Source organism: Diuraphis noxia, unplaced genomic scaffold (genome assembly GCF_037042655.1).
Source record: "Diuraphis noxia isolate RWA-SAM2 unplaced genomic scaffold, SU_Dnox_SAM2 contig0002, whole genome shotgun sequence".
NCBI lineage: Eukaryota > Metazoa > Arthropoda > Insecta > Hemiptera > Aphididae > Diuraphis > Diuraphis noxia.
This window is the reverse complement of record NW_028301712.1, coordinates 30,144,983-30,160,011: the sequence shown is the minus strand read 5'-3', so window position 1 is coordinate 30,160,011 and position 15,029 is coordinate 30,144,983. Positions and strand designations below refer to the sequence as shown.

At 25.2% G+C, this 15,029-nt stretch overlaps 1 protein-coding gene across 1 annotated transcript in view; it reads left to right on the top strand.

Moving 5' to 3' along the window:
- The window catches only part of LOC107164188 (dipeptidase 1-like), a 179,544-nt gene that overhangs the window by 112,225 nt on the left and 52,290 nt on the right, over positions 1–15,029 (top strand). The window contains exon 3 of the mRNA XM_015511919.2: positions 14,351–14,498. Within this exon, the coding sequence (XP_015367405.1) occupies positions 14,351–14,498 (148 nt within the window). The remainder of the gene's footprint in view (positions 1–14,350; positions 14,499–15,029) is intronic.

Sequence of the window (15,029 nt, the reverse complement as noted above, 5' to 3'; positions counted from 1 at the left end):
AATATTTTATTTAAAAACTTAGTACTAAGAGTAACATGGATAATATTAACGAATAACCTAAATTACCTTGAGAAAGTGGCTCGAATTACGTATATGTGTCAAAAATTCAAAACAATTTATAAGTAAAGTTTTGTATTCATTTTTTTTTGTTTATAAATAGCTATTTTTATTTTAATCTAAAATTTAAAAATGTTAAATAGATACCAGGTAAAAAAAAAAAAAAAAATTATAATTATTAATTCACTAGACTAATAAAGTGTTGAATACCTAACTCTCTTGATAAAAAGAGTGTAATTAAAATAATAATTTGTGATTATTTACAATAGGTATAGACTACCTATATTATTTTCACAATATGTAGGTATAAGTTAAATTTTTAATGGCAACCACCATTTTTAAATTCACCAAATAACCATTATATATATATAATACCATATTATCAACCAATTATTATTATTAAGTCCAAATTAAAAATACATTTGGCCCCTAAACACTAAACACTTACTGGGCCCAGTGTATCCGAATTGGTTCCCCGGAGAAAGCATTTTCAATTTTCCTTCTCATTTTATACAGACTTAGGACTGTCTACATATTATGCAGGTATGGTTAAAAATTGTGGCTTTTGTCATGAATGTCATTTAAAAAAATAAAAAATAATAATAAGTAATATAATAATAATACAATTTTTCAATTCGTCAATTTTTCTTTTTTCATAAGTAATAATAGTTTTTTTTTTTTTTTTTTTTTTTAAGGCCTTTGAGACCATCTTGCCATAGAACAAATCCTAACAAATAGTTAGGTATGTATTAATGTATTATTGTGGTAAAAATTTGCAACAAACATGTTTTATAAATTCTAATTCAGTTCGCATATATTTTATCTGGGTTTAAATAATATTGAATTAAACGAAAAGCTTTTGTGTACGTGTCACTAGTTTTATTTGGAAGTAAAAAGAAAACTTAAGGAACATAGTGGTTATTTTTTACACCATGAATTGTAAAAAGTTGTTAAAAAAGCTTGGGACAACTTTTGAATGTACCGTCAATAAACACAGTTTTCGTTAAACGTAATATTTCCAAATTGCTATTACTCGAAAATCCTATAATATTGGTTTCTGCACTGTTAATAAATAAAAAATGTTCTTCCCGATTAGTCATTAAATTATAATTTTTTAATATATTATGAGTCTCGTCCAATGTTTTAGGCAAGGTTGGTACTATACTACACCGACTAGCATGTGTATATTTTTTTGAACTCTACATAAATCTTGAGGATCTATGGTTTCAATGTCGCATTTAGACAACTCACAGTGAATTATTTTTGCTGGTCGTTCATGCAATACTTCTATAGTTTTTCGTTTTGAACTGTTATTTAATTTCTGCCTGTTATAAGTGTTTTACCGTTTTCTTTTTGATGGTTATGCACTATATTTTTATCGACGATTGTATTCATATTATGTATTTAGTTTCAAATACGGCTTACATTTTCTTTTAACACACGTCCAACCGTCAATGTCATCTGCCAATCTTTTTTTTGAATCCAAATTTATAACCTTCTAATACAATAAGTTTTTTATTTTTTTTCACTGTTAATGAATTCCATATATTTTGATACTTAAACGGAAACAAAAATACGAATTTAATATCACTGTACGTACACTAATAATAACAGATGAGTATAACTATAATAAGTAGGTATCGACTAGATATCCGTCCATATCAATATAATACAACAACAATTAGTTCACTACACAGTTCTTATCTAAATCATTTTTTGGCACATTTTTACTTATAATGTTGGGAAATATATTATAATAATATTATTAGATCGTATTCTTTTTAAATGAGAAAGGAGAAAATAGATAAGAGAGCACGTTTGTTAAAAAATCACTGTTTTTTACTCGGCGTTTTCGTATGCAATACTTATGTTAAGTCTTCTCATTCTTATTCGCTGTGTTGTCATTAGTGTCACTTTGTCACGTCATACCGAGTTGTTTGGTGGCCGTGAGAACGGCCGTTTTATGATGTGTAGAGGTTTGTGCTGTATCACATACTAATCGTTTATTAATAATTATTGTTTATTCATCCGTCCAAAATCCAAAATTACAGGTTTCCATTTAATATAGTTTTATCATAATGGTAGATGCAAACCTATTAAATATCGAGGTCGCATACACTTCAAAACAAATTTATACACACAGTATAGTAGGTACATATAATATATTATAACGTGCTTCGTTATATATTAGCCTTCGTTCCCTAAAATCGTCACGTTTTAAAGTAAAACCTATGATAGGTCCATGACGTATACAGATAAATAAATATTAACTGATTTGATCATGGTTCCCAACATCGTGGATATTATATCGATATTATATTAGAACTACAGATGAACTTAATTTTATTTTGTGTAAATAACCATCAAAGGTAGGTGTATAAAATATTATATCATGCGTGTGTTTGTTATTTGTAAAACGAGTACTTACTTAATATTATTATTATTAAATATCATTTTGATTATTAAAATTATCGGGGTTTATAAAGCATTATTTTATTAAATATACTCGTACTATTGTGTATTTACGTACATATAGTATTATAGTAATACGCTTATATATATATATATATATATATGTACAATACCTATATATTTATTGATACTTGGAAATTACAATTGATTTTGGTATTAAATTTTGTTAATTATATTAATCTGGAAAATCGGTAACGTTTTTGATTTGTGCCCGTTCAGCGTTTATAATATGTGCGTTATTATACTATTATTATAATAGGGCAGGTACATGTAGATACGAAATTCAGACTTTGTCACTGTCAAGTGACATTTTTGATATAAAAAGAAAAAAATAACTTTTATAAATCTAAACCTAAAATGATGCGAGTTGGATAAGACACATATTTTATTTTACTACGATTGCTATTATTTAATAACCAGATTAAAATTGGTAAATAACAGCAAACCAGTCAACTGCAAGCTTTCAATATTATTTCAATTACAAATAATGGATTATGATAACAAATTTTAATTGATACGGATATTATACTTATCGAGGAGTAAATAGTCTAATATTATTTCTCTATACTTATTAGTCTTATATTTATTTACCCTCACTTGAACCCAAAAACATTTTGAATAATATATTACTATAAAAACATTATTGATAAACATTAATTGACAAAATTTAAATTTAAAATTATATGCTTGTAAATTGTTGATTTATTAATATCGGATATTAACTATAGTATAATTAACGTAATTTTCGTTCTAGCAGTTTACAAAATATTTTTAAGATAATAGTATAATACGATTACGAATGCACTGATATTTTTTTACATAATGATATAATAATATATAATTTGTAAGTTATATTTATATTAGGTTCAAATTTAAATTTAATAAAAATTAAATGCAAACAAACAACGAGCTTTCACGTTTTGTAATCATTAATTTAATGAAAAAAAATAATAACTAGCTCCACCCCTTAATCTAAACTTGTGACAGTTAGAATTTTCAAAAATAAATTATGTATGTATAGTATCCTTTATTTCACAAAAATTTGACATAATATTGTGTGAACGTGAACCCTATCCAAATAATTAATACTATCCATCCTCGAGCTTAAAATTTACTAAGAAATACTATAAGTATCCATTTAATTTAATTTATATTTTTAATGCATGATTATGTAATCATATTATTTGTTATAATTTATAAATACGGTGCGAAATTATTGTAATTGAATAATTTTTTTTTTCAATAGTACTGCGGTGATGTTCGCAGTTTAAAATATTAAAAAATAAATTAGATTTGCGACATTTTTGGTACAAAGACAAACCACGCACAAAACCGTGAATATCATCGTTATCCTCGGGACTTCAGCCAAATGTGACATCGATTTTGAACTCGCTAGGTCCAAACACACCCTCCGGAAACAAGGTCTGGTTCAATTTGGCTTGTACCCATACTCTGATAACATTCTTCACCACCTCAATCGTAATGTTAGCTATACAACGAGTGGAATTCTCAGCCAACCTTAGGCCCACTTGAATCTTATTTCATCTACATTATTGTATTGCTGAATAAATTATTTTCGGTATCGTCATTCGGAAGAAGAGATCAAAGTTGTTTAGTATTTTCGTTCATATCTACAAATATATTTTTAAGTTAATCGTTTAATAGTCGCAAGGGGAAAAATTATTATTTTTATTTTAAGAGTTTTATATTGCAGCAGGCAGCAGCACATATTGTGATAGTAATAAATTGTCTAATAACACTCTGTTATTACAGTTATCATCTATACGACTTTAAAATAAAACATATTAGTTACGTATTGATAAAAGTCATGAAATGTTGCCACGTTGGCATATTACGCATCAATACGTGTTACGACTTGCATTGACACATGTATAATGTTTGGTGTAAGTACTATGACATATCAAACCAACTGTGGTATAATTGGATAGTATTCCGAAATCGTCATTTATTATTATTTTTTTTTTTTTTAATACCCCTACTGTCGTGTTTTTGCAGTGAAAAGTAATGACCACTGACTTACTCTGTAATAAGTTTAAACATAATGTTGTAATGCAAGTTGTTCTGAAATTATTGTATTGAATTATCAAGTCCCCAAAATTATAACGATATCAGTGAATCCCATCGAATAGGTAATTAGTTATTTATCTAAAAACTTACATATTAAACAAATTATTATAATTAATACATATGTATTAAATTAATATTAATATTATTTTAATCTTTTTTTCTTATAGCTATTTTCATCAAACCTTGCTTGCTTTCAAAAATAATGTTACATGAAACATATTTAGTTATACATAATAGTATACTGTAATGAGTTTCTAATACCCGTTCTATATATTTTGTCGTCCAACTTTTTATGAAAATGGGTTCTCATATACATCTCACGCATATGCTTTATAAAAAAAAATTATAAATCGCGTGTTATAATATTCAATAATAATGTTAAATTTGCGAATATTTAGTATCAAAATATACGACGATTGAAAGACTAAAAAAATGTTTGAAACTTGTTTTTGAAAGACACCACTGATGGTCTTGAGTAAACATAATATTCTGTAAGATTCTACGCCAAGGATGATTAATTAAATAGCCCTTTAGATTTTCCTAAAATACAAAATTGTTCTATTTATGGTCGTAAATCTGACCATTGATTCTATTTTAATGTTATAAATCACATTACATGTATTATATTTTGATTAAAAACAAGCTAACATAATTCTTAGGACATATTTTTTATTATTTTAAATATAAACGTGATTTATTTTGTGTCTAACGATTGCAGCATAATATTATTTACCACTGTATAGTTATTATAGAGAAACTTGTTTGACACATAGCAGCGTGATACTGAAATAAGGCGCTGTAGAAAAACAAACACCTCAATATTGAATTTTTGGAATTTTAGATTTGTTTTTCTTAAAGTTTGATCCAATATACTAACATTCCTTGGAGTTAATAATGATCGTTTTGCAGAAAATGTACTAAGGGATTTTATTTGTTGTGTCTGATGGGAAACCACAATAACTTGTGATAAACAGGACTGATTAACTCGTGTACTTTTTTCATTCTACCATTCCGTCGAATACGTTATATGAGCTGTAAAACATAATATACGGTAATTTAGTAAATTATATTTAATAAAAATGTAGATATATTTACTGAATCTTTAATGGGATTTCAGTGGTGTTTTTTTCGAATACAAAGTAATTCCGGCTTAGAATATTTTATTTCAATGTATATATGCTATACATGACGCTTTTGTATTGCTCCACAAAGCTAAAAGTTACTTTTGATACATTTGATCAAAAGTGTGTGTATAATAATACATACTTCATGGTTCACCATTTAATGATACGGTTGATATATTTTAAAAGCGTATAATGCTATATTGTTTGTAGGGCAAATATATTGTGAAATTTAAATAAATTTAAATAGAGTAAGTAGTATATAATTTCTGACTATCGCTCGTTCAACGCGGTGATAATATTGAAATTGATTGATTTTTGTCAGAGTCCAATATAAATTATATAATACAGGTGTTGGTGTATTCTATATATTTAAATTTGTAGTGTGTTGTATATTACCTATAAATCTCGAGTATTATAATAAATTGTTATTATTTATGAAAATTGGCTTAAATTGTGCAAACAATTCAAAAGTTAGGCATACGCGCATACGTAATAGATACCTATTGAATAAGGAGATTTAGAAGTTAATTATGTGATACAATTTGTTTTGTCTTTAGTCATCCGTTGTGAGTACATTTATTTATTACCACTTGTACACTTACCACTGGTACAATGAATCTTTGTGCAATCTACATAATATCACAAAGTTTCATAGAGTTTTGATTATAACATGTGCATACTCCAAGTTAATTTGTTAAAGGTCGTTATAATTACACTGTCCTCAGTCTTATGATTTGTTGTTAATTTTTGTAACTAGTTAATATATTTTCTATTTTTAAATTAAGCGTAGGAGGCATGATAGTATGATACTCGTATTTTTCCAGTATATACTGTAGTAGCGTATTTGAGAAAAACTTTTCGACATCTTTTAAAGCAGGTTTTGATACCAACATCGTCCATTTCTGGTGACTATTACTATGCATACTATTCAGTAGACGTTTTCTTTAACACTGTTTATAGTAAGAACTTTACAATAAATGTTTGTCTTACATAATTGTATCATGTAACCATTCTTGTTAATATTATTTAAGAAAATATTGTTAAATTATAACATTATTAATGGTTAAACTAGATGAAACGTAATATATAAGTTAACATACAGTAATATTATAACACAAATAATGAATACACACTGTACACGGGACGTTTGAAAATTTCTCAATAGACAATGCAAAGCTGCCCATAATTCAAATACCTGGTTTTTATTTTTCTATCATTAGTACTTAATGCCATAGATAGAGGGTAAATGAGAAAAATTAACTCTTTCTTCTCAATTCTAGACAATTACTAAACAATTCTACATTCAAGCTTTTCAAGACTGTCGAAATTGTATTTTCTAAAATCATAAAAAATTGTTTTTGTCACCCAAATGTTAATATATAATTACTAAAGTCATGCATATGATTCCTTCCAATTTTGAGAGTTTAAGTTAATCTTAGATCACTTGTAAAACATATACAATCGGTATGTTTTAAATTAAAATATATGAAGAAAAATAAATAATTTTTATTAGTTTCAAAGTTTAGCCAATATTGTTCAATCATTTAAATATTAAACCACATAATGAATCACGTAAGTTTTAGTAAATGTATACAATTTACTTGTATTAACAAATTAATTAATTCTTACTTAGTATAAAATCTTATATTTGTTATATTTGTTAAGTTTCGTGTCATAAAGTAAACTAGCTGATAATAACAACAAAAAATATTTCACATTTAGTAGTATCAATAGTTTAGTTGTGCGAACAAATTCAAACTTAATTGGACTATATAACAATTTACAAACTATTTAACGATTTTTGAATATTTTCTCGAAAAATTTCAGATTATGACATTTTGTACGACTAATCCAAAAAAAATGGTTGAAACTCCCTCAACATTATGTAACGTCATTACACATAGCCTATAGGAAATTGCCATACCAACTTATTTTTTAAATTACTCATCAAATAAATTATTTAATCAGTTCGCATAACCAGGATAAAATAAACTTAAATTAAACTATGATTTTAAAAATTATACAAGTTCATTTATTGTTTTATTATACACTTAAGCATAACTTTTATGTGGAAATGACGATTATGACACATTGACACTTGACTTAAGTTGACTAATTCAGTCTTTTATGAACCATTTATAATTATTAAAAACAACATGATAGTCTGTATTCAAAATTTCGATTAACTAATTTTACTTTAGTAAAAAGAAAAGATTATTTTAAATAATTTAAAATCTTATAAACGTAATATACAATTCGTTTCAGTTATGATAAAAATTAACGACTTAAAACTATTGTTCTATTTGTTTAAATTATAGCACATCAAATCTAATGTATTAGACATATTAATTATTATTACCATGTGTGTAAATTTATTTACCATGAAATATGTTTATGATTTAGTAATTGATTATATGTATATTTAATTAATACAAATTCAAGAAAAAAAATCAAGAAATCCGTTACTAACTTATATACAAAGAGTTTTTCATGAATTATGTTTAAACCCTGATGCTTTCTAATAGAATTTTATTTTTTAATCTAATTGACTTGAAAGTCATAAAACTTACTTAGGGTTTAGATAATATTAAAAGGAATTAATGTAACCACAGTTATTATAACAGGACAATTGTATGCACTTTCAGTTTAATAATTTTGCATATGATTTCATTGAACCATACTATTCAGCTATTCAGTAAGATTGAAGTTTAATAATTTTTTTTTTTAAATAATTATCGTAAGATATTCAAATAAACTTATTTTCTCCTGTGCTATACAAATAAATATGTTGATAAAAATTCTAAAAATATATTCTATTATTAAAAATATTTACATAATAGGAAAATACTAAAAAAAGAGAAATATTTGAAAAAATCGTATTAAGCTTTATTTTTACCAATAACCAAGTTTATAAAATATTCTAAAATACACTATTAAAAGTATTGAATTTAATAAAAAAAGCGGGTAAGTCGTGGATGTCACTCTGCTGTACAGTAGGTTACAAGTGGGCATAGGCAAATCTAGGAATTCATAGCAGGGTGCGTCTTTACCTCAAAAAGGCCTTCTGTAGTTCAAAATACCTCTCAGTTATCACACGTTTAAAATATCTTTCCCATTTTAAATAACATTAATAATATTAAATAATAATTAAATACATTTTTATTACCTAGTTTAGATGCTATATTTTTCATGCTGTAAAAATACAATGTAATGTTTTAAAATTATTCAATTTAATAAACTACAATTATTGCAAAGTTTAATATATTTTGTTTCTCATTATTTTTTTTTGGACATACTTACAAAGTTACAACCAACAATTAAATTGTTAATCAATTATGTTTAAAATTCTTGGAAGTTTAATATAACATCTTATTATTATTATTATTAATAACAAAAAATTGTATTAAATGTAATATAATAATAATAACAGTAATATAGTAAATATAATAATAGTAATAGGCCACATGATATATTGATATTATACTTAATAATGCTTCTGTGTTAAATGTTAATACTTAATACGAAATAAAGTATTTTTTATTTTGTCAATAACCATAAAAATGATAATTACTGTTAAAATTACATAAAATAACTATGATTATGGCTATAAATTACGACTATAGCCGTGCTATCATAAATAAACAGGCATGTATTCTCTTTTCTTGAAAATATTGCTGATATTTTATCAACTATGCTTATCACTATAATATTTATTGACAATATTTGTACCCATAAAAATGTATTAAAATTAAAATACAAATTGTTTAATGTTTAGACTCAATACCATTGTAACTGAAATGAGTATTATGGGCCCTACACAATTTTATACGAGTCGCACGGTGTGCCCTGGCACACCAGGCACACCCTGTAAATTTGCCTATGCAAGTGGGTTACTGTAATGGATAGAATTAAATTTGAATCCAATGATGTTATATAATTGTATACCATAAACGATTCTGAGCGTAGACGGTTTATCTGTCTAGGATACGAGTATATTATAGATTATTAAAAATGATTAAATCTTAGATTTAAAAAGAAAATTTTTATGAATTTCTAGTTCATAGTTAAAAACTACAATAATACCTATCTACGAAGAAAATTTGAAATTTTTCACTATTTAACAGAAATTCGTTCTGATATAAAATGTTTATCACGTCAAACTATAATTTATTAGAAAAGGTTATAGTTTGTTAGGTAGAAATTATCTCAGTATGCTATTTTTTGGCTCACTGACAATTTAAGTTGAACAAAAATGAAATTTTTGACTCATAATTAAATATTATGTATTGCTTTATTGAAAGCTTATAAAGTAAATAGGCAAAGGATAAAAGTTATTTTTTATGTTGTTGTAAGCTATAACATGATTTACAGAAAATTTGACAAAGTATTTTTAGTACTAATAAAATCTTTGCAAAATAAAATAAAAACATAATAAAAAAATGTTTTTCTATAGTTTTTATGAAAAAAAAAAAAAATAATATTAAAAACAATCATTACTATGCTTTGTACGTCCAGCAACAGTGCCGATTATACTATTATACTCGTAAGCTAATATATACTTGTATTATACAAAAAAATTATGAACTTTAGTTACCTACAGAAAAAATAAATACATTTATAAATGTACAATGATTGTCAATTTTTACCATAATCTAATTCTTATATACTTAATATATAAATCATACACTTTAAATAGTTTTTATAATTTCATTAGATTACCTACTTACCTAATTATTACTTAATTATATAGTATTATAAATTATTTAAAAATGTTTATATTATCATAAATACATATTGTTTTTATCATTTTTGTTTTATTATTTATACTTATATTATCACTTATTATAAACTAAAATTAATTATAAATTACAGCTCGTATAGTTACATAAAATATATTTTTTATTTAAGTACATATATATTTATACATACACCTACATGTTTGATATTGTCCCCAATAAACAAGACTCTTATGAAATGATAATTACTTCAGCAAAATGATTCATTCATTTTCAGTTCATTTAATTTTTAACAAAATATAATGAAAATCTGATTGATCACAACAATTATGATAAAAGAACCAAAATATATTTTTTAAAAGATAAAATATTATATAATATGCGCAGGTATAGACTTAATAGCTTTCTAATCTAGTTAAAAAACGGTTTTATATTATTTTAACTCTGATTTATTAATAATTTTTTACATGTGGTATTATCAAAAACAAAAAGTTCAAATTTTATTCTGTACTACTCAAGGAGTCATATTTTCTGCGATATTGAGATGACAAACATTTCTATTTAAAAAAAATGAAAACTCTCGTTTATACGTATTTTAAATTGTTCAGAGAATAACTTTTCGGAAAATATTTAACGTATAAAATTCAAAATTATTTGAACGAGAACTTTTTAACCTATTGAACTTTTGGGTAAGTACTAATGATAAATAATTAGCCAGTAATAACTCTGAATGATATGGGACTGTGGGAGCAATGAAGATTTAAAAATGTTAGTTATCAACATCCATAAATTGTAAAAATAGCCAGAGCATTGCAAATTCTACATCCAATATTACATTTATTTTTGTAAAATTATTTCTAAGCTATATTATCTTAATGATGAATATTTCGATATCTTGAAAGCTGCTCTTTTAGATTTTAATTACAAAAAGTCTCAAGAATTTAAAAGGCCTTCAAATATATTTACAAATTCCAAAAATCAGAATCTGAATAAATTTGTTATGAACATCAAACCGGCTCGGTAAGAGTAAACATCGTATTTTTTACAATAGCTATTATAATGATTTATAATAATCATAAACATTTCAAATATTAATATAATCACCGTATTTTAAACTTTAATTTATTTAATTTATGCACAGGAATGAAGTAAAATATATTGCAGTTTATTTCACTTATTTTTTTAAAATTTAAATTCATAATATTGTTATCTAATAAAAAACGTAAATAATAACATTTTCCTAGCATCCACATGATCACTGATATAATAAAAATATAATAAATAGAATTCTAAGAAAATTAATTATAAAACTATTGTATTATTTACGACAGCGCTCCGATTCAATGGATAAATCGGGACGAATCACTGTATAATTTATACTAAATAACTTTTCTAGTTATGAAGTGATTTTTTAATATAAAATTATCATTGGGAAACTACGATTAACTGCCATACGATGGACATGGTGCTTCAATACAACTTATATCTAAAACCTTCATTAATATATAGCTATTACAATAACAATATTTTCCTTTTAACACTTTGTTTGATACCTACCTTGCTACATAGTACCGACTATTGGGTATATCAATTATTTGGCATATTTTAGATGTAATTTTCAATGTTCTCATCAATTTTTATAATCCATTAATAAAAACATTTATTTTTGACGGATATGTCAAAACGTTTCAAGAAACAAGCGAGATTTTACCACTCTTCACGGAAAATCGTTTTCAATTTGTACATTTTGCTTAAGCATATTAAATATTAACAATACTTCACTTGTTGAAATAGTTTTGTGCTTTATTTTTTACGAATTATTTATTTTGCATAAAATGTGCAGCAATGATGTTTTGTGTTTCGGCTACCATATTTTAAAGTCGTACTATCGTTTGAAATTTAAATTGCATGATATTTCGGCAACCGATCACCACCCACATCTAACCAGTCGCTGTGGATTTCGAATAATTATCTCAAGTTAAAAATGTAAAAAACAACATGAACAAACTCGTTGCCTTAAACTCAATATTAATATACATAATAAAGCTCAATTGAAATAATTCATCAAAATTTGAAAAAAAAATTAAAACTATATACTTAGCACTAAATGTGCTCGGTGACGTTTACGTTAGCTACAATTATATGTAGGTAGTGCCATAGTGGTCAAGAACGATTATAATTTACAGTTGTTTGCTTTTTATTATTATATACCTCGGTAGGGGGTGTTTTTTTTCGTAAATATCATAAAAGGTATAATAATATTTTAATATGACGTTGTATATACAAGATACGTATATTTCAAAAATAAATTGCCCTAACAACAATCGTGTTACACATTATTACCAAATATTATGATTAATTATGAATATTCTGAGTATAATATACAGCATGAAGTATTGTGAGAGTTTAATATAGACAGTAAAGTTGTCAATAATAATCAATATTTAAACAAAATTGTAACAGATGAATTTATAAATAATATTAATATACATATAATGTTCCAAAACGAACAAAGTGAATACAAAAAGGTTTTGACATAATTAATTATCATACATTATACATGTAAATTTTCGTTGAATAGTAAGAGAACGAATTATTTTTAACTGATTAGATATGTTCAAACAAAATAATGTTTAAACTATATAAATAATATGATCAATCATGTATGGCTTTTCCAAAAGAATATCGAGAAAAAATCATTTTGATTAAAATGTATTTATTGTAAATTGTATTGGTAGTAAATTATAAGTTATGACTTATAATAATATGTAGCTACCAGATACCTATTATAAGGATGGATTTGTTGATTTCGATACCGTATTTTTAATTTGAAAAAACATATTGATGCAGTTTAAATTATAGTAAATAATATTATATTCATTATTTTGCTATTTTTTTTTAAATTATATATGTGTATGTGTATATTCTTAAAAGTTTCATTCATTTTATAACTATCGCTTTATCCATCTATTATAATAACAAACTTTGTCTAATAAAAGAATTAAAACACCTGACTTATTTTAAAGTAGGCGAAGTTAGTGTTTTTATCCACATTAGCTTTAAAATTTTATAGAGTTTATTGACTATTAACTTATAAGTTATAGCTTAGCATTTACTTAACTTAAATAACCCAAGTTAATTGTCTTCGTAAACTTGACCGTCTTTGGAAAATTGTAATTATGACATCGAACGGCGTTGTGCGTTTGTCTATAACTAGTCTGACCTATCTAAACTTAATATAAATTGCACATAACAGCTAGTATTATGTAGGCACAAAATGTAATAAGTTTCACATAGGTATATACAAACGTGGTCGTTTATCATTTTTCTTAAGATTATATAATATACGTTCTGTCATACTATTCAAATAGGCTGTTCCATTCAAAATATATCTCTCACTAATGTCTTTGATGCCAACAAATTTCGAGATTCAAAAGATTTTGTCGTATACATAGGTATATTGCATCGGTATACCTACCTATATTATATTTTGTGTACGTTTTAAAAAGATTGACCGACCGCATGTTATTAAATATTTATATTTTCTACCTTCAATGTATTTGCAGGTTGTGTACTGTTGACAGGAATAATCCGAATAAATATAATACGCTTTCAATATTAGACTTAGATTACACAAAGTAATGCTTTTTAGATGTCTAGCATTATTAGTGTATGCTTATGTATCCATTATATATTAATAAAAACATCACTTGTATATTTATATAAATATATAATATAATGTGACGCTATAAGACTTACAGAATATTTTGTAGACAAGTGTATATTTTATAAGACGTATGTTTTTTGTTTAATATCTTATGTTCAAACCACAAGCATACATTTTTATTCATTATTATTAATGTTGTTTTATAGACTGGATATCCTGACGCACATCAATCGTCCAGGCCATCAACTTCCGGTAACGTCAGAAGAGAAGGATTATGTAATGGACAGGTTCACAGCAACAGAGAGTATGAATCTCCCGAAAGTTCAGTTACATCGGATAGAGACCGGCAAAGAAGTAAGACAATTTTGATGTTGAAAGATTTCAAGTTCGTAGTCTGAATAAGTCTACACTTTGAACATTTAAGCACGTGTAATGTGCATATTCTGTTATGCAATGGAAATAATATATGTATTATAAGTTTCTTACCTTCCTTAACTACAAAGTTATTCTTGAGTGTATGCCACGAAATTAAGAAATTAAGAGTGTCAGAGTTCATAAGCACAAAACACAAAACTCATTCATTATGATATGCAAATAAATGTATTTTCTATTAAACGAAAAAGTTTTTATGTCGCGTACGTGCCTTAAATGTTATAATAAAATATACTATTTTAGAATTGTAATTCAGAAGATATTACTCTTAAAATTGTAATTTATAATAATCGAAAAAAATGATATTTTACCAGTATCTGAAATAAATGTATAATATTATTATATTTTAGTCATAAAAAAGATTTTGGCTAAATATTAAATTTATCAAAAATGGAAACTATAACAAATTATTTAATACCCGAACATACCTGCCTGGTAAATTTATTTGGAGTT